This window comes from Ovis canadensis, chromosome 20 (assembly GCF_042477335.2).
Source record: "Ovis canadensis isolate MfBH-ARS-UI-01 breed Bighorn chromosome 20, ARS-UI_OviCan_v2, whole genome shotgun sequence".
Taxonomy (NCBI): Eukaryota; Metazoa; Chordata; class Mammalia; order Artiodactyla; family Bovidae; genus Ovis; species Ovis canadensis.
This window is the reverse complement of record NC_091264.1, coordinates 24,963,653-24,983,753: the sequence shown is the minus strand read 5'-3', so window position 1 is coordinate 24,983,753 and position 20,101 is coordinate 24,963,653. Positions and strand designations below refer to the sequence as shown.

Here is a 20,101-nt window from a genome sequence, read left to right as displayed (position 1 = left end):
CTTAAATTGAAAAGAGTAGGGAAAACCACTAGACCATTCAGGTATGACCTACATCAAATCCCTTACAATTATACAAATAGATTAAAATGGAAGTTACAAATAGATTCAAGGGATTAGATCTGATAGAGTGCCTGAAGAACTATGGACAGATGTTTGCGACATTGTAAAGGAGGCAGTGATCAAGACCATACCCATGAAAAAGAAATGCAAAAAGATCAAATGGTTGTGTAAGGAGGCCTTACAAATAGCTGAGAATAGAAGAGAATCTAAAGGCAAAGGAGAAAAGGAAAGATATACCTATTAGAATGCAAAGTTCCAAAGAATAGCAAGGAGAGATAGGAAAGCCTTCCTCAGTGATCAGTACAAAGAAATAGAGGAAAACAATAGAATGGGAAAGAACTAGAGATCTCTTCAAGAAAATCAGAGATACCAAGGCAGCATTTCATGCAAAGATGGGCACAATAAAGGACAGAAATGGTATGGACCTAATAGAAGCAGAAGATATTAAGAAGAGATGACAAGAATACACAGAAGAACTATACTTCTTCATTACCCAGATAACCACCACGATGTGATCACTCACCTAGAGACAGACATCCTGGAATGCAAAGTCAAGTGGGCCTTAGGAAGCATCACTAAAAACAAAGCTAGAGGAGGTGATGGAATTCCAGTTGAGCTATTTCAAATCCTTAAAGATGATGCTGTTAAAGTGCTGCACTCAATATGCCAGCAAATTTGGAAAATTTAGCAGTGACCACAGGACTGGAAAAGGTCAATTTTCATTCTAACCCCAAAGAAAGACAATGCCAAAGAATATTCAAACTACCACACAATTGTACTCATCTCACATGCCAGTAAAGTAATTCTCAAAATTCTCCAAGCCAGGCTTCAACAGTATGTGAACCATGAACTTCCAGATGTACAAGCTGGATTTAGAAAAGGCAGAGGAACCAGAGATCAAATTGCCAACATCCACTGGGTCATCAAAAAAGCAAGAAAGTTCCAGTAAAACATCTATTTCTGCTTTATTAACTAAACCAAAGCCTTTGACTGTGTGGATCACAATAAACTGGAAAATTCTTCAAGAGATGGGAACACCAGACCACCTTACCTGCCTCCTGAGAAACCTATAACAGGTCAGGAAGCAACAGTTGGTACTGGACATGGAAAAACAGACCAATTCCAAATTGGGAAAGAAGTACATCAAGGCTGTATATTGTCACCCTGCTTATTTAACTTATATGCAGAGTACACCAAGTGAAATGTCTGGCTGCATGAAGCACAAGCTGGAATCAAGATTGCTGGGAGAAATAGCAATAACCTCAGATACACAGATGATACCACCCTTATGGCAGAAATCAAAGAAGAACTAAAGAGGCTCTTCATGCAGGTGAAAGAGGAGAGCGAAACATCTGACTTAAAACTCAGCATTCAAAAAACAAAGATCATGGTATCCAGACCCATCACTTCATGCAAATAGATGGGGAAACAATGGAAACAGTGACACACTTTATTATAGGGGCTCCAAGATCACTGCAGATGGTAATTGCAGCCATTAAATTAAAAGACACTTGCTTCTTAGAAGAAAAGCAATGACCAACCTAGACAGAATATTAAAAAGCAGAGACGTTACTTTGCTGACAAATGTCCGTCTAGTCAAAGCTATGGTTTTTCCAGTAGTCATGTATGGATGTGAGAGTTTGACCTCAAAGAAAGCTGAGTGGTGAAGAACTGATGCTTTTGAACTGTGATATTGGAAAAGATTCTTGACAGTCCCTTGGACTGTAAGGAGATTAAACCAGTCAATCCTAAAGAATATCAGGCCTGAATATTCATTGGAAGGAGTGATGCTGAAGCTGAAACTCCAATACCTTGGCCACGTGATGTGAAGGGCTGACTCACTGGAAAAGACCCTGATGCTGGGAAAGATTGAAGGCATGAGAAGGGGACCACAGAGGATGAGGTGGTTGTATGGCATCACTGGCTCAATGGACATGAGCTTGAGCAAGCTCAGGGAGTTGGTGATGGACAAGGAAGCCTGGCATGCTGCAGTCCATGAGGTCACAAAGAGTCAGACACAACTGAGTGACTGAACAGAACTTGAACTTGTTAACTGAGGGTTTAGCTTCCTGAGCCTCAGTTTATTCATCTATAAGATGAGTATGATAATAGTATCTATCACATACCAGTTAGGTAAAATAACATATGGAAAATGTTTAACCCAGGGCCTCACATATAAAAATGCTCAAAAATGTTTTATATTATTATCTTTGTTAACATCTTGGTGTATTCCCCTCCTTCTGGACATAGTGCTTTATACAGTTGGATAATAATGTATATACATTTGTGCTCAGTCGTGTTCAACTTTTTGCGACCCCATGAACTATATAGCCTGTGAGGTTCCTCTGTTCATGGGATCTTCCAGACAAGAATACTAGAGTGAGTTGCTGTTTCCTTCTCCAGTTTACATTTGAGGTGAGGTAAAGTTGCTCAATCGTGTCCAACTCTTTGCAACCCCATAGATTTTAGCCTACCAGGCTCCTCCGTCCATGGGATTTTCCAGGCAAGAGTACTGGAGTGGGGTGCCATTGCCTTCTCCGTGTTCAGGACTAGCAGACACCTTTTGTTTGGCCTGATCAGCAGAACTTCCCCTGCCTTTGAGAGAAGCCTCTCCTGCTTTCTGAGGTTCCAGTGAGACAGCCATCTCATGTAGATGGAATCAAACCATCTGTGTTCTTTTGTCTACAGGTTTTCTCATTCAGTATAATGGGGGATTCCTTTTTTAAAACTGATTTATTTATCTGGCTATGCTGGGTCTTAGTTGCAGCGTGTGGAATCTTTTAGCTGTGGCATGTGGGATCTAGTTCCCTGAGCAGGGATTGAACACGGGGCCCCTGCATTGGGAGGGCAGAGTCTTAGCCACTGGACCACAGGGAAGTCCCTCATTCAACATTACGTATGTGAGAGAAACACATATGATCGCATGTGGGAATCAGAAATCGATTCTTTTTTGAGAGGGGGGTAAAGCCAAAGCAAAACACTCTTTAGATTGGGGAAGGGGTGGTTAGACCATATGAGGTTTGGGTACAAAAAAGTCCTTAACTACTTCTTGCTTGTATTTTGGAAGCGCACAAACATTATCAAAGTTCTTCTTGCTATATTCTTTGTTTGGAATGGAAAAATCTGCATTCTTTCACCTCTGGAAAGGTAGCCATGACCTGCTGGCAATACTAGGACTGATGCATTTTGATAGAAAGAGCTCTTTGGTTCCAGTTCCTTCCCCAGCCTCCTCATCTTGACTTGGGAGAAGGAACAGTGTGGTGGGGAAGGGCCAGGATAAGCTCATGGGGAAAAGTAGTTGAAAACACTAAGCCCCATTAAAAAAAAGATAAGAGAAGACTGTCTTTCATCAATGGCATTTCCAGGTCTCTGGAATTGGGTGGGCTTCTCTCATTTTGAGGATGTCCTGGCTGGTTCCTTCAGCTGCTCCTCTCTAGGCCACCCTCAGTGCTATAAGGGTGAAAGGTCGCTATGTTGCCTGAACAGCCCCCATGTGTCAGGCACTTCCGTGGGGTTTCACATACACTGTCTTATTTAATCCTGACCTTCCTAAGAGCCATTGACCTCTTTGCCTCGATAAGAAAACAGGTTCACAGAGATTACAAATTTAAATAACCCGTCCAAGTTCGTGCAGCTAGTTATGGTGAGTTTTGAAGTCAAGTCTGTCTGGATAAAGGCAACCCAGTCTGGGGCCTCCCCAAGTGGGCTGTCTCCCACTTCCTGGGGTGGGGGAGGGGTGCTCTGCCACAACGGCCAGCCCTCCAGGGAAAGCCGCTCCGTCCCACACCTGAGCACACTCAGGCAGCTGTGCCCTTCCCAGCCTTCACCCCGGGCCAGCAGAGGCCAAAGGGACCTTTTTATCCTCAGCCAGGACTAACAACTGCTCAGGCATACACGTGGCCTTGGGTAGGGGACAGGGCGAGCAGAAGAGTGGAAGCTTTATCGAAAGGGGCGAGTCTTTGATGCTGGCTGCAGATATTAAGTGCAGTGGACAGGAAGCGGGAGAGAGTTGTTGGAGAAGGACCTCCTGAGAGTCCCGGAATCTTCCTGCAGGCGTCCCCCAGTGGGTGGGTTGGGGGGTGGGACACCCAGGGCAGGACACCCAGAGCGAGGCGGAACCCCCCTGCCAGCGGCCACAGAGCCAGCCAGCCCCAGGCTCCTGGGCCTGCCGGAAAAGCCCATGGGGGCCTGAGACCCCTCCTCCCCTGAGCCCGATACTGCCACATACCTGGGTTTGGGTGGGGTCGAAAGCAGGACCCAGACTCGGTGAGGCAAGAGAGGGGTCTAGGAATAAAAGTTAAAGGAGGTGCTCACACTCCAGGTATCTCTGTTGCCTCACCCGAGTCCCAGCCCTGCCAGGGAGCTCAAGGCACCCGAGGTGAATAACAGCAGTGAGCAGGTGCTGCAGCTAACATGTGCTGCTCACGTGCGGAGCCCTGTTCCAGGCTATAGGTAGTTGGTGTATAACATGTTAAATCACTTAACGCTCACAACTCTTACCAGTTGACAGATAAGGAGACTGAAACAGAACTGGTAACTTGCCCAGCTAATAACTCCTACAGGCAAAGGTGCCCCTGGGTCCCCTCTCTTAGCCAGGCCGCCACGTCACACCACCCCCAACACACACACACACTCACTCACACAAAAGGTACGGGTGCCAGGTGGCACCCAGTAGCTTATCAGGACCCCACCCCAGCAGGCTGGCCACAGCTGGGCCTCTGCCCACGGCAGGCCCTGTGGGACTGGGAAGGCGGGTCACATGTGCACGAGGCCTCTTTTATAGCCCCACCGCCCCCTCTGGCTCCGTCTTTTGCCACCTGACCTGACCTGCCGGCTGCGACCTACACCAGCTGTGCCCGCTCATCATGGAAAAGGTCCTTGTCCTTCTGCTTGTTGCCCTCGCGGTAGCCTATGCGGTTCCTGACCCCCGGGGAATCATAATCAACCTGGTAAGAGGCTCTTCCAGGCAGGAGGCATCTGGGCCCCCATGCGGGATATTTTTTAAGCTTGGCTTTTTGATCCCTGGTGGGTCAGCTGCCCAAGAGCTGGGAGGTAAAACATCTGTTCCTTGACTGCCCACCCCCTGTCGCCCTTGCCCCTTCCCCAGGGCCCCAGAGAAGGCCGATCAGCGTGGAGCATGCTCAGAGCATGGTTCAACCCAGCTGAGAGAACTTGATAAAAATCCAGAGTGGAACCCTGGAGGTCCAGTGGTCAGGACTCTGCATTTTCACTCCCGGGGGCACAGGTTCAATCCCTGGTTGGGGAACTAAGATCCCACAAGCCGTGAAGTGAGGCAAGAAAAAAAAAAAATCCAGAGTGTTGGGCTCTTATCCTGGAAACCCTGACTCAGAAGATCCAGTAGTTTAAAAAGCTTCCCAGTGATTCTGGCTTCTGACCTACACTGACCAGTCCAGCTCTAAATGCCTCAGGATTGCTTACTTATTTAGTCCTTGAAGAACCACATGGGGCTTCCCCAGTGGTGCTGGTGGTAAAGAACCCACCTGCCAATGCAGGAGATGTATGAGACGCAATTTCGATCCCTGGGTCGGGAAGATTCCCCTGGAGAAGGAAATGGCGACCCACTCCAGTATCCTTGCCTGGAGAATCCCAGGGACACAGGAGCCTGGTGGGCTATAGTCCAGAGGGGTCGCAAAGAGTCACACACGACAGAAGCGACACAACGTGTGCATGTGCACACATGCGTTACACACACACACAGAGCCGAGTGAGAGGCACTATTATGATCAATCCCGTCTTCACATGGAAAGCTGACTTAGAGGAAGGTTAAGTCTCCTGCCTGAGGTCACACAGCTGGAAAGCCTTGATCAGGGACTGGCGACCAGCTGGCAGGCTCCAGATCCAGGCTCTCCCCACTGTCCACATGGCCTTTCCACAAGAGGGCACTGCAAGAGCCCTTTGGATTAGGAACCCAGTTTGCAGGTTCTTAACTCAGGGCCAGACATGGGTTCAGAGGGGCCGGGATGCCCCTGCAATTACCTGTAAGTCTGTGGAGGGAGGAGTTTCCTGGGAGATGGTCCTCAACTTTCACAGGCTCCTCGAAGGACTGGGAGACCCAGAGAGATTTGGAGACCCCGTTTGGGGGCCACAGGCGACCAGTCCAGATGGGAACACTGAGGCATAGAGGGGGCAGCGATGGGCCCAGGGTTCACCCAGGGAGCTGGTAGCGCAGCCGGTCCGAGGAGTTGGGCGCCCTGTCCCCACCCAGGGCTACTTTCACGATGCCACACTGCCTGCATCTCACGCGAGTGGGTCAAGGGGTCGGGGTGGGCAGAGGCCTCCAGCCCCAGTGGTTGGATTCCTTCATACCAGCCCACCATGGTGTGAGGCCCTGTTGGCAGTAGTGGGTGGTGAGTTGTGGGTCTGTATGGACAGGGGACCAAAGGGAGGAGGCTGGGCTGACCAGCTGCCCCCTGGCAGGATGACGGCGAGCTCTGCCTGAACAGTGCCCAGTGCAACAGCAAGTGCTGCCACCGGGAGAACGGCCTGAGCCTGGCCCGCTGCGCACCCAAGGCCAGCGAGAACAGCGAGTGCTCCGCCTTCGTGAGTGCCGGGGGGCAGGGTGTCGGGGGGCGGAGGAGACGGCTGCGGGGGCACAGCTCAGTGAGGGGAGAGCCCTCGAGGCTTGGGTGTGGGCTCAGGGAAGAGGGTCAGTCCGGACACCGAATGCTGAAGGTGAAGGGAGGTCAGCACACTTCAAAGCCCTTTCGCATCCCATCCACTCTCTTGAGCCTCACATCTGACCGGTGACATGGGCGGGGCAGCAAGGTGTTGTCCCTATTTCATGGATGGGTAAACAGAGGCTCCTCAGCAAGATCAAGTTAGTAAGAGCAAGTGAGCCACACAGTGGAGAGCAGGACCCAGGTCCTCCAGGCCCGCCGCAGCCCCCGCACCCCCCGAGGAGGCACGAAGGAGAAGCGCCATCTGGGGCAGGCGGCCCCACAGCTGCTCTGTCTCTGCAGACGCTCTATGGGGTTTACTACAAGTGTCCCTGTGAGCGGGGCCTGACCTGCAACGGTGACAAGACCATCGTGGGCTCCATCACCAACACCAACTTCGGCGTCTGCCTTGATCTCGGACGTGACACAGAGTAAGCGAGCTCACCCAGGCCGGCACACCCCAGGACGCTCCTCCACCAGGACCCGCCCCTGGCCAGCCACCGCCTCAACGGGCACCTCCACCTTCTAACTGGGTTCTTGGCAATTAAAGCCCCTCTTGCAAACCTTCCCCGCTCACCTGGATACTCTTGCTGAGTCAGCGTCTTCCTTGCTGTTTCATCAAGCTTCTTGCACATCAGGCAGGTGTCATCTGAAAAGGAGGAACGGGTCGGGGGGGCCCAGACAGAACGAGGCTGACAGGCTAGAGACAAGGTTGTGAAACAAGCCCAGTCAGGCTGGGAACCTCTCTATTTCTGAGGAGCATCGCAGCTCCCTGGGAGGCCCTCCTTGCTCCCCAAGTTCTCAGGCAGGCAGACACGCGTGCACACACACACGTGCACACACACACATCTCTGTTGGGGAGTTACAATGGCCCATATTCTTTGCCCTGCATCAAAACTTACCAGTCCCTTCTCCTGGTCTCTCACTCCTTTCCTGGGCCAAACTCTCAGAGGTGACAGCTAGCTGACACAGTCTGTGTTGGAAAGAGTCAGATCACGAACAATTGCTGTGGGCTTACACTCTGGCCAGCGAATTCTCAGAATGGCCTTGGATGGGAAGGAGAACTCATTGTCTCCACTTTATAGATAAAAGAAACTAAGGTTCAGAGTTGTTAAGTAACTTGCTCAGTGTTATGTAATTAGAAAAAGTTGGCACTGAATCCGTCCAACTCCACCCCCAACCCTTTCTACAATTTCCTATTCTTTCCCAGTTACTCACACTAAGACAAATGGGTGGAATTAAAAGGAAAGGGCTTCCCTGGTGGCTCAGACAGTAAAGAATCTGCCTGCAAATGCAGGAGACCAGGGTTCAATCCCTTGGTCAGGAAGATCCCCTGGAGAAGGGAATGGCAACCTACTCCAGTGTTCTTGCCTGGAGAATCCCATGGATAGAGGAGCCTGGAGGGCCACAGTCCGTGGGGTCACAAAGAGTCAGGCACGACTGAGCGATTATCACTTTCACTTTCAAAAGGAATTTAGTTTTGACTTAATATAAAACCCTTATACCCACTGGAGCCATCAAACCTGGGCTTCCTTAGAGAGTCTTGGGATGCTAGGCACTCAGATGTGCAAGTGGAATGTCAGTGACCCTCAGTGATGATGCTGGAGAGGAGATTCACATAAACGGGGGAGGGTGAGCTGAATGAAACAGGTGCTCTGCCTACCCCGGGATTCTGTAGTTCTGGAATAATGAATCCTCAAGAGTAACCATTAGGTTTATGAGATAAGTCTGGATTCAGCTATGAATAACAAAAGCCCAAGTAATTATGGCACAAACAAAGGGGGCATATATTTCTCAGGCATGAAGAAGTCTGGAGATGGAAGTGTTAGCATGTGTTTGGGTGCCAGCTCCTCTCAGCAAATGCCTTCTCAGGGGCTCCTAACATCAGATCCTCTCACCATCTGCTCAGTTAGAAACCCTGGGGACAGAGGCTGGGTGGGGGAGGGGATAAGGACAGAGTGCCTCTCCCGGGGTACCTTCTTATCTTCCCCTAATATTTCCAGGCTGACGTCTCCATATCTACACAGCTACAGCTGGGTCACCTGACCACCACTAGCTGCAAGGGAGGCTGGAAAAGCAAGTATTGGGCAAAGAGAATGGGATTGCCGCAACTGGCTTAGGCTAATCACAATCCTGCTCCAGGGCTGGGCATGTGGCCTGCCCAAACAATGTTGGAGTTTAGCAAGGAGGGGGCAATGGCCGCCAGCACACATTGCAAGCTTTTTATCTCATTGGGCCTCTCCCTCCTCGCCCCTCCCCCTTGGGGGAGGCTCTGGGAACCAGGGAAAGGAACACACAGTTCTGGGTGGCGCAGAAGTAGGTGGAGAAGTGGGGGGAGGCAACAAAGAGCAATCATTAGAAGAAAGCTTTCTTAGCTGGCTTCTTTTTTTCAGTTTTCTTACGATGGCTGTAGATGACTTTAAACTATTTCTGATTCTTTGGAAATACACAAGTCAGGTCCAGCTGGCACGGATACCTGATATCCAGGCTGAGGAATGCCAGGGAAAGGTGACACTTTGACCTCGGCCTTGAGGGCTGCTCTGGGGGCAGCCCCCCACCTTCACCACAATCCAGCTCAGGGACCCTCGACTTGTGCACCACAGAGGAGCCTGGGCATAAACGACCTTCTCGCCCAGCTGCTCTGAGTCTGTGCCTCTGGTCACCTCCTCCAGGCTGACCTCTAGGTTTGCACAGTGCCCTCCTCACTCCGCCCCTGGCATTGCCTTTCCCCTGCTATCCCAACTGCCTGTCCTAAGTGGGTGAACACTGAGAGGGGGCCCCCTCTCCTCTCCTTCAATCTTCTCATGGGTCAATCAACTCCCCTCTCCAGCACACTCAGTTCCTCTCTCAGCCCACTTCCTCCCAGGAAGCCACAGCAGAACTCCTGGGGCTTGGGATGAGGGAGGTGAAGGCCGAGGTAGACCAGGATTAGGGCCAGACCTAAACTGTGCCATTGACCGTGCTACTTCAGAGTCTGCTGAGAAGACCCCCGGAGAACCGGAACCCATGTTAGAAAAACAAACATCGCCGCACCCCATCCCTGCCCCACCATCCAGGATTCCACGCCCCTGGGTGGGGGAACCCACCTTGGGTCTGTCCAAAGACTCCCCCAGCAGAGGATTCCCGGATCACTTCCGCCCACCTACCCCTCCCTCCTTCCCCTGGCCCCTGGGTGCGCTCCAGTTCCGCCTCCCGTGGGTCTCTCCCCCTCAGCTCCCCTGAGGCCCCGACACCCACCCCTGGGTACACATCCTGCCCTCGGACCCCCTTACGGTGCAGTACAACTCACAGTTCCCAGCAGACCAGCGCCAGCACCTGCTCTTGCACCCCTTCTTCTGGAAGCAAATCACCCCCGTGTCGTGCAGGGAGACGGCCTGGCCTGCCTCCTTCTCCCACACTGCCCCCTCCCCACCTGCCAGGCTGGGCAGTCTCTCAGGGCCCAGGGGCGTCTGTGTGGATGGGGTTCGGGGCACACAAGGTGTCTGTGGGGCCTGACTTGTGCCTAGAGGGGACTAAGCAGTTTCGGAAGGTTTTCCCACAGGGTCCCCCAAATAGGTGACTTCTCCCCTGGTGCACAGGAGAGTGGGCCAGACTGCCTGCGGCACAAAATGTCACCTGCACCCCCCAGACGTGCACACGCTCACACGTCAACGGTCCCCAGGGCTGGGGCTTATGACATTATCACTGCCATCCATTAGCCCTCTGTCCGACAATGTCAGTAGTCTTTCAAGGAGCAAATACTGAGCGCCTACTGTGTGCAGGCCCTGGGGCTCCAGCTGGGAACAAAACCAACAACTGCCTGCCCTGCTCTGCGTGCCCCGCCCCGGGAGCCCTGTCTGGCCGCCTCCCTGACACCCAGCCGGGGCAGGCCCGTCACCTGGGTTTGCCGTGTTCACAACATACACGACTGTCTAAATTTATCTTCTTTATCCTGTTTTTAAGTTTTTCTATCCCCCCTCAACTGAAGGAGGGCAGTGATTTTTGCACTCATGATCACAGTTCTGTTTCTTAAGTCCTCACACACAGCAGGTGCTGAGGGCAGAACTGCTGAATGAAGGAGAGTACTGTAAGGCCCCTTCAACCTCTCCAACCTCCTCTCCTGACGTTTCCATTCTCTCTCACTCCTCTTTGCTGTTCCTGAATATGCCAGGCAAGCTCCCTCCTCCCTCCTCCAGACTTCTGCCCTGGCTGTTCCTCCACCTGGGCAAGTCCTACTGCCTGCCTGGCTCCCTTTAGGAAAGGCCTGGTGGCTCAGATGGCAAAGAATTTGCCTGCCGTGTGGGTCCAATCCCTGGGTTGGGAAGATTCCCCTGGAGAAGGAAATGGTGACCCACTCCAGTATTCTTGCCTGGAGAACCCCAAAGACAAAGGAGCCTGGCAGGCTACAGTCCATGGAGTCGCAGAGTCGGACACGACTGAGTGACTAATCCTCATTCACTCCCTTTGGATCTTTGCTTAAATTTCCCATGGTTCGTAAGGTCTTCCCTGAATGACCTCTCCTCACAGCACAACTCCTGAGGCCCCTTCCTTTTTTTTTTTTTTTTTGTCCTCAGGTGTTGATCATGTGGAGTATATTAAAATTTTACTTATTTACCCCCTACAATAGAATGTCAGCTCTCCCAGGGCAGGGATTTTGGCGTCTTGTTTACAGACCTATCGCTAGCACCTAGCAAAATCCTTTATATGCACTAAGTGCTCAATAAAACGTGAGGGGAGACGAACGTCTGTGTCTCTTACCAGACGCGCGCGAGCTTGGGAAGGAGTGCTCTCTTGAGTTCATCACTGCAAGGCCATCAGCGGCGCCCCATCAGGGCTCCCATGATCCAGATGAGCTTTCTTTGTCCCCCCAAACACTCAGCACTCCCTGCTGCCCCCCAGCTTCCGGCTTTCACCCGCATAAGCCTCTGGGTCCACCCACCCTTCCCAAACAGAGTCTTAGGATAGTGGTAGACAGTGTACCTTCTAGGTTCCCTCCCAGACTTTTGATTTCCTCCCTGGTGAGGAGGAAGAAAAAGGAGAGGAGGAAGTGGAGGACCAGGAACAGCCGCCTCTATGTTCCAGCTAAAAACCCTGCATCTTCCACGTGACTGAGGCCTGGTGGGTAGTAATGAGGTACGAATGCCCAGTCCTGGGCTTGAGAGGGAGAGGCCAACAGTGCCAGCTCCCAGACCAAAGGGACAGAGGACCAAGCAGTGGGGATGAAGCAGAGGTTCCCCAGGAGCCACTGCTGCTTCCTGGACCGTTCACTGTGCTTGTCTTGTGCTTGCTGGCAGAGTAGCCAGTCCATGCGCTTGGGCTCTGCACCAGCAAGATAGATCTGGAATCAGATAGCTCTGCTATCTACTGGCTGTGTGCTTTTGGCAGACTTCTTAGCCTCTTTGAACCTCAGTTTCCCCATCTGCAAAATAGGACATAATAACAGTACATCACGGGAACAACGCAATGCTTAAATAGCAGGTATTGTACTATGCACAGAGTAGGCACCCAATCAATAGAAGCTGTTGTCATTATCTATACAGTTAGAAGGTCTCAGAACGATTTCAAAAGACTCTGTCATCCTATCTGATTGAATATTATTGTTAACAAATAACATTTGCTATTTGAATATCTGTTTCACAGATGAGGTGACTAAGGCCCAGAGAAGTTGCCAAACCTCCCAAAGTCATAAAGCTATCAAATAACAGAAGGTTAGACTCTGGTTTTTATCTTTCCACTCCCTTTCTCCAGAGACCGTCAATGAGAATGTCAGTAACTCCCTCTCCTGTGAAAGTGTGGTCACCTGAACACATTTCTGTAGGCCTTCTCAGTAAGCACAGGATTACAAGCTCAGAACACGGGACTTGGGAGTGGGTCTGGCGGCGGATAATCAGAAGAGTGCCTGAGTCTTGAGAGTGGAAACAGGTGGTGATGCTGCGGGCAGATGGGCAAGAGACGCTCTAACACACAATAATCACGGCAGGAAAGGAAATGCTGCGGAAACAGACCACCCAGGAGGCATAGAGGCTTAACACAACACAAGTGGGTTTCTTGCTTGTGCAAAGTCAGCTGTGAATCAGGACATTCTCCAGGGCCACCATCCCCCATGTGGTGACTTAGCCATTCAGGCCTCTCCCAGCCACAGAGCGTCCCCTGGTCACCCAGCCGTGGAAGGGAACGAGAACCGCAGAACCTGAAGTCATAGTTTCTGAAAAGCAATTGAGAGATCCAGGTTCTCTGGGCGCCTCTTGGAGGATGAAATCAACCCCCACCCAGAACTGATTTGGATGTTGGAATGGATGATGTCACATATATCAAAACAGCATGAAAAGGCTTACCACTCAAATAATGGACCTTTCTGGGGGCAGCAGGCCAGGTGCACAGGGGTCTGAGTGGTAAAGACAGAAGGCTGGGTGGCTTTGACTTTCATTGCAGCTGGGAGACGGGGCCAGGGTGCGGGTCCCCCAGGCAGGCTTGGGTTTGTGTAGTTTGCATCTCCCACCAGCACCAAGGGAGGGAGGGGGGCTGTTATCGGCTGGCCTAGATGCGGGGCAAAAGGGGTGTGAAGGCTCAAAAGATATCATTGGCCAATCAAAAATGGAGTCTTCCTTGGGACTTCCCTACCCATCTATCAGTTAGGACTCCATGCTTCCCTTGTAAGGGGCATGAGTTCCTTTCCTGGTCAGGGAACTAAGATCCTGCAAGCCACGCAGCATGCCCCTCCCTCAAAGAAGTCTTCCTACCTGAAACCATAAAATTCTAGAAGAAAACATAGACAAGTGTTTGCACTGGTCTTTGCAGTATCTTTCTATTAATAGTTGTGACTCTTCAGGCAAGGGAAACAAAAGCAAAAATAAACAAATGGGACTATAGCAGATAAAAACTTATGCACAGCAAAGGAAAACATCAAAAAAAATGAAAAGACAACATACTGAAAATGGGAGAAGATATTTGCAAATGATGTGTCCAATAAGGAGTGACTATCCAAAATATCTGAAGAACTACAAATCAACAACAAAACAACCTGATTAGAGCTGCCTAAGGCAATGGCACCCCACTCCAGTGCTCTTGCCTGGAGAATCCCATGGATGGCGGAGCCTGGTGGGCTGCAGTCCATGGGGTCGCGACTGAGCGACTTCACTTTCACTGTTTCACTTTCATGCATTGGAGAAGGAAATGACAACCCACTCCAGTATTCTTGCCTGGAGAATCCCAGGGATGGCGGAGCCTGGTGGGCTGCCGTCTACGGGGTCACACAGAGTCGGACATGACTGAAGCGACTTAGCAGCAGCAGCAGCAGCAGCAGCAACAGTCATTAGTTCTGGGTCCTGGGAGCCAAGCTCTCCTGGCTTATTAAAATAATAATAAAGGGTTTTGTGACAGCAAATTGCTCCCACTATACATTCTCCTTTTGTCCTTTAATAACAGAACCCCGCAAGCTTTAGCTGGGCACATGGATGTCCAGATGAAAACTACATTTCCCAGCCTCCCTTGCAGCTAGCTGCAGCCATGTGACTAGCTTTTGCCTGAAAGTGAATGTGTTAGTCGCTCAGTCTTGTCTGATTCTTTATGACTCCATGGACTGTAGTCATCCAGGCTCCTCTGTCCATGGAGTTTTCCAGGGAAGAATACTGGAGTGGATTGCCATTTCCTTCTCCAGGGCATCTTCCTGACCCAGAGATCGAACCCAGGTCTCCCACACTGCAGGCAGATTCTTTACCATCTGAGCCACTAGGTGAACTAGTGGCTCACCAACTTTTGCCTAGAGGGTTGTAAGTGAAAGTAATTCCTGCTGCCCTTTTAGGAAGGGTGAGCTGCCTGCTGCCCCTCTCCCCTCTTTCGTCTAACTGGAAGGTGGACCCAGCAGGTATGGTGATGCACTATCTCTGACTATAGAAGGAAAGAAACAATTTGAGGCAGAGCATCCCATCTAGTGTGTCTGGAGATGTGGGTGCCTTCTGCCCTCAGGAGAGCCTCTTTAGGGCCCCAAGACCCTTCTACTCTTATGCCAAGGTGCTATATCAATATGACGTTGCTATATGTGTCATGCTGTAAAAAATTAAGGGGAAAAATGGAAGGAAACAGAGCAGCAGATGACTGAGCAAGAAGGTGGAAGGAGGTGGGGGCGCATGACCTCTCCCAGCAGAGCCTCAGCCAGCCTCCCCGTAACCTCCAGGTGAGAGGCAAAGCATCCACCTTGCTGAAGCCATCATTAGAACAGGATTTTGCTTTTGCAGCCATAAATTTGTGTCCTACAGAACACAGATGGTTTGGACTTGGAAATGATCTTATTGTCTGCTCATAGGGGAATAGTTAAGCAGATATGGTCCACATATAAAATAAAGTTAGGCAGGCACTACTGCGTTTTTTGGTTTTTTAATTTTTATTGGAGAATAGTTGCTTTACAATGTTGTGTTAGATTCTACTATGCTGCAAAGTGAATCAGCTATATGTATCTATATATCACCTCTTTTTTGAATTTCCTTCCTATTGAGGTCGCCACAGAGCGTTGAGTAGAGTTCCTTGTGCTATACAGTAGGTCCTCCTTAGTTATCTGTTTTATACATAGCAGCAAGTCATTGCTGTTTTAAAAAATATTTTGGTGACATGAGGGGAATGATTGAGATATAATGAGATAGGAGAAAAAGACATTTATGATCTCAGGGTGATGCAAAGGATCTCTGAATTACAGTGTGTTTATGTCAAATGAGGAGTGGTGAGTGGGTCCAGGGCAAGGTGACCCCGAGGCAGACTGAACTGGGGTTGAGGTAGAGACTCAGCGTTCCAGTCTGACTCAGGAGAGTGGGTCAGGGTTGAGCATGCAGACTAAGCGGACGAATCCAACTAGAATCAGTCTTAGGATGTTTGCTGAGAATTGTGACACAGATGTTTCCTTTCCCTGGGGAGCCTGATTTCTCCATATGTGAGGTGGATTTGTGGTTAAGACCCTGCCCTGTGGAGCAAGACAGCCTGGGGTCCAAGCCCAGCCCCACCCCTACTCGGAAACTTTAAGAAGGATACTTCAAGCCTCAACAGCCTATTCTTAAGCTGGGGATAATTATTATAGTACCGACTATAACTTTGTTGTGACAATAAGATGAGTTGATACAGATAAGAAAACACATTGCACAGTGTCTGGAACATAGTAAGTGCTTGATAAATCTTAACTGTTGTTATTATGTGACACCTGGAACTTTTACAACTCCTGGGAAGGAATCCAGCCAGAGGGCCATGGAGCTACCGAATTCAACCAGACCCGAGGCCAACCTGCTACTGTCCTTGCAGTTCTGACCACCAGCGAGTTCCCTCAGCATCCAGACCAGTCGCAATTGTTTTATTTTTTGGATACTTGCAGCAGAAAATACACCATGGTGAGACTTGGGTAAGTCATGTAGCTCTGTGAGCCTCAGTTTTTTTATTTTTAAACATTTATTTGATTGAAGTATAGTTGATGTATCATGCTGTGTTAATTTCAGCTGCACAGCAAAGTGATGCAGCTATATATCATATACATTCTTTTTTCATATTCTTTTCCATTATGGTTTATCACAGCATAGGGTTCCCTGAGCTATGCAGTAGGACCTTGTTGCTTGTTCATTCTATACATAATAGTTTGCATCTGCTGCTGCTGCTGCTAAGTCACTTCAGTCGTGTCTGACTCTGTGTGACCCCACAGACGGCAGCCCACCAGGCTCCCCCATCCCTGGGATTCTCCAGGCAAGAACACTGGAGTGGGGTGCCATTGCCTTCTCCAATGCATGAAAGTGAAAAGTGAAAGTGAAGTCGCTCAGTCACGTCAGACTCTTCGTGACCCCATGGACTACAGCCTTCCAGGCTCCTCCGTCCATGGGATTTTCCAGGCAAGAGTACTGGAGTGGGGTGCCATTGCCTTCTCCAAGTTTGCATCTACTAATCCCCAAATGCCAATCCATCCCTTTTCCCTCCCCCAGCAACTATACCCCCACAAGCCCACTCCCTTCCCACAGTTTCCCCCTGAGACCACCAGGCTTCCAGACAGGGCCAAACCATGGGAAGCTCTATCATGTCTCTTCTTTCAGAACAATCCCTATCCGGTTCCCTCTCCCAGGAAGCACAGACAGAGACCAGAGCCAGAAGTGACTTTAATGTCTTTTGAGCAAGATGAGGCCCCTCAAGGAGGGGCGGGAGGAGGGTGTTAGTGACCAGACTGCGTCCTCCTCTAAATCAAACGGCACCGACGGCTACAGTCTGGGTCCTTGTGTATGCAATTCAGGCCTACTTGGCAGGGACATACGATGTTGATGGCGCTCCTGGTCTGCAGAAAATGGGTGAGAGAGTTAAAAGCCACCAAGGAGCAGGGAAGAAGGAGGCTTAAACTTCTTGGGGAGCAGAAGCAAGAGCCCAAGTGATGGAGTGAGACAGACTTGAGGTCTGACAGCTCTACAGCTCATAACATTGTGACCTCAGGCAAGCTTCTTTGTCTTAGTTCCCTCATCTGTCAAATGGGAATACTAAGGGACTTCCCTGGCGGTCCGGTGGCTAAGACTCTGAGCTCCCAATGCAGGGGCCCAGATCCCTGGTCAGGGAGCTAGATCCCAAATGCTGCAGCTAAGAGTTCACATGCCAGAACTAAAGATTCCCCCATGTCGGCATCTTTAGACCTAGTGCAGTCAAACAATTTTTTTTTTTAAAGGAAATAATAGTAACCCCATTTGTCATTGAGGGAATTAAAACAAAGTAGATTAAGTGCCCATAATGAAAAGACCCTCTGGCTACTTCAGCTGTAGACTTAGGCCACAGGAGGGACCTGGCTGTCTCCCTGGGCACTGGCAGTTCTCCAGACAGAGAGATGGAGACTGAGCCCAGCCTCCCTAGAAAGGTTTGGGCCCAGGGCCAGAAAAAAGGCAACCAAGAACAAGATATACTGTGCGTTCTGCTCCCTGCATTTCCACCAGCTGATAACAACCATGCTTCACTGAGCACCGTCATTGCCAGGATCACATACTTTTCCCAACAAGCTGGTCGGGTGGGTACTTTAGCCCCATTTTACAGATGAGGAAACTAAGGCTCAGCAAGAAGAAATTATCTGTCTAAGGTCACAAACACAGGGGTTGGTAAAGGCAGGGTTTAAATTCAAATCCAATCCCAAAACCGTTGACCTGCCTGGGCAGCTCCTCTCAAGAAATTCAGTCATTGCGGCAGCATGGTAGGGATGGATTGGGAGGTCTTTTCCCACCTGCTCTGCAGCAGTGATGTTAGAGTAGAGATACTCATTCATGCGATGAACGTTTGTTGAGCAACTACTATGTGCAGGCACTAAGCTGGGGGGTAGGGGGTTCCAAAGTGAATATGCTTTAATCCTGCTCTTGCAGAGCTCTGACCAGTGGTGGCGGCAGACAGAAGGCAGGCAGATCAGGGAGATACATGCTGTGCTGAGGGTGTGGGTCCTGAGGGTATGCGAGTTCCAAGGAGGGAAGGGTTCTTGGAGGAGGCGCCTGGAGGTGCATTGCAGGACGATCAGGAGTTTGCCAGGTAGAGAAGGGGGAAAGGACGCTTCAAGCAAAGGGTGAAAAAAAGCAGGTGCCGCCATGTGGGGTTTGTGAACCATCCCCACCCTAGTACCAGCAGGGGCTGCCCCCGGGGGCAGGGTCTCACCTGGGGCAAGCACGTCATGGTTATTCTGGCCCGAGGGGCACAGAAGGCACCACCGGAGTCCAAGTTGATGAGACAGCAGTCACTGAAACACTCAGAGTGGTGGGAGCACCTAGCCCCGTTCGCCTGTGGGGACAACCCCTAAGTCACCAGCTCTCTGGCCATGTGTGTGTGTGTTGGGCGGGGGTCCCCTGACACTGCCAAAGCCCCACGGATCCAGAAAGAGAAGTCCTAAAGACGTTCACCCCCACGTCCCACCCCGCACTGCACTCAGGGGAGCAGGGGAGAGGAAGGGGGAAGTTAGGACTTTCCCCTCTGCTTCTTCTTTCCTGGGGACCCCTCACCTCTGTGGGTCCCAAAGGGTCACCTGTGTGGAAGGACCAAATACTCCCCATCACACTTTAGTGGGGGATGGGGAAGGGACAGAGAATGGGGTGGAGAGAAAGAGGAGGAAGGAAAAGGAGGAAAGAGCTGAGTGCCTAGAAGGGCACAGAGAGGGGCAGACGCTAGGGCAGGCGTGCAGGGCGTCACGGGGCGGCAGGACTGAGTGTCCCAGAGGGGGGAGGGGGAGGGGGCTAGGCGGGGGAGGGGGAGGATGCAGCTGGTTATAAGGCCACTTTCTTTTACCTCCAGAGCCACTAGGGAGGTGAAGCAAGTCCTTTGGGAGCACACCAAGCTTCCAGCCTGAGAAGAAATCCCCAGTAGGGGGTGGTCCCCTCCCCTCTTCCCCCCCACCCCGGCCCCGTCCCCCTCTTCTCTCTCCAAGCCCAACTGGCCCCTTCTAGATGGAGAGTGATGCCCCGGCCACCGCCCTCGGCTAGAACGGAAGGTTTGAAACGTCTCTTGGCTCACCTTTGTAGACCCCTTTTTAAAGAGCGCGAACTCTCCCCAGCAGGGGAGCAGGACCCCCGAGAGGAGGAGGGCGATGGCCAAGGCCATAAGCTTGGGAGGCAGAGGAGCGGCGGCTCCGCGAAGCCGAGGGGCGGTGGGGAGAAACCCCTTGGCGGCCTCGTGACCGGTGCCCCCGCGGCCGCCCTGGGCTGGAGGCGGAGGGTGAGGGAGTTAATGGTCACAGGCCGCTCGGGAGCCGAGGCCAAACCCCGCGGAAACCCGTTCTAGCTCCCAGGAAGCTTCCGGCCCGCGGAAAAGAATGAGACTCTGGGCCAGATGATCGGATTTTCCGGGCCCTGGGGCCTTCCGTGTATAATGCTGCTAAGTCGCGTCAGTCGTGTCTGACTCTGTGCAGCCCCACAGACGGCAGCCCACCAGGCTCCCCCATCCCTGGGATTCTCCAGGCAAGAACACTGGAGTGGGTTGCCATTTCCTTCTCCAATGCATGAAAGTGAAAAGTGAAAGTGAACTTGCTCAGTCGTGTCCGACTCCGCGACCCCACGGACTGCAGCCCACCAGGCTCCTCCGTCCATGGGATTTTCCAGGCAAGAGTACTGGAGTGGGGTGCCATTGCCTTCTCCGTGTGAAATACTTACAAGTAAAAACTTAAAACTGTAAACTAAGACTTTATCTTGCAAAATTATCCAAAATTTATATGCTGAAATGAAAACAGCTGGCTTCTTGATATTCGGACTCTCTCTCTCTGCCTTTGCTGCACCAAAATGCCTCCTGGCCTACCCTATGTTTTGGACAAGCCAGCCTGGACCTCTGGTGTTTCCCACACCCTCTCCAGGCCCAGACATGTGGTCTGTAAGAATCAGGAGCCAAGAGAAGATGACCTCTAAGACCTAGAGGTCTCCCAGTTC

At 51.1% G+C, this 20,101-nt stretch overlaps 2 protein-coding genes across 3 annotated transcripts; one reads left to right on the top strand and one right to left on the bottom strand.

The window, feature by feature from the left end:
* Positions 1-4,925: 4,925 nt before the first annotated feature.
* Positions 4,926-7,172, top strand: CLPS (colipase). 2 transcript variants are annotated; one of them, XM_069564237.1, is made up of 3 exons: positions 4,926-5,009; positions 6,499-6,621; positions 7,041-7,172. In XM_069564237.1, the coding sequence occupies exons 1-3, from the start codon at positions 4,926-4,928 to the stop codon at positions 7,170-7,172; spliced, it is 339 nt and encodes a 112-aa protein (XP_069420338.1). The 2 variants fall into 2 exon arrangements, with proteins under 2 accessions (XP_069420338.1, XP_069420339.1); XM_069564238.1 differs by lacking the exon at positions 6,499-6,621.
* Positions 7,173-16,816: 9,644 nt separating this feature from the next.
* CLPSL2 (colipase like 2) lies at positions 16,817-19,675 on the bottom strand. Its single transcript, XM_069563473.1, has 3 exons — positions 19,197-19,675; positions 18,348-18,470; positions 16,817-17,007 (listed from the first exon to the last, which is right to left on the bottom strand). Exons 1-3 carry the CDS (start codon positions 19,281-19,283, stop codon positions 16,912-16,914), a joined length of 306 nt encoding a protein of 101 aa, XP_069419574.1. The 5' UTR covers positions 19,284-19,675; the 3' UTR covers positions 16,817-16,911.
* Positions 19,676-20,101: the final 426 nt, after the last annotated feature.

Excerpts from the sequence above, each read along its gene's own strand:
- CLPS (XM_069564237.1), top strand. The coding sequence starts at position 4,926 with ATGGAAAAGGTCCTTGTCCTTCTGCTTGTTGCCCTCGCGGTAGCCTAT. Across the intron at positions 5,010-6,498 it reads GGGGAATCATAATCAACCTG|GATGACGGCGAGCTCTGCCT; the intron begins GTAAGAGGCTCT and ends GCCCCCTGGCAG. Across the intron at positions 6,622-7,040 it reads ACAGCGAGTGCTCCGCCTTC|ACGCTCTATGGGGTTTACTA; the intron begins GTGAGTGCCGGG and ends CTGTCTCTGCAG.
- CLPSL2 (XM_069563473.1), bottom strand. The coding sequence starts at position 19,283 with ATGGCCTTGGCCATCGCCCTCCTCCTCTCGGGGGTCCTGCTCCCCTGC. Across the intron at positions 18,471-19,196 it reads TTAAAAAGGGGTCTACAAAG|GCGAACGGGGCTAGGTGCTC; the intron begins GTGAGCCAAGAG and ends TTGTCCCCACAG. Across the intron at positions 17,008-18,347 it reads CCATGACGTGCTTGCCCCAG|ACCAGGAGCGCCATCAACAT; the intron begins GTGAGACCCTGC and ends CATTTTCTGCAG.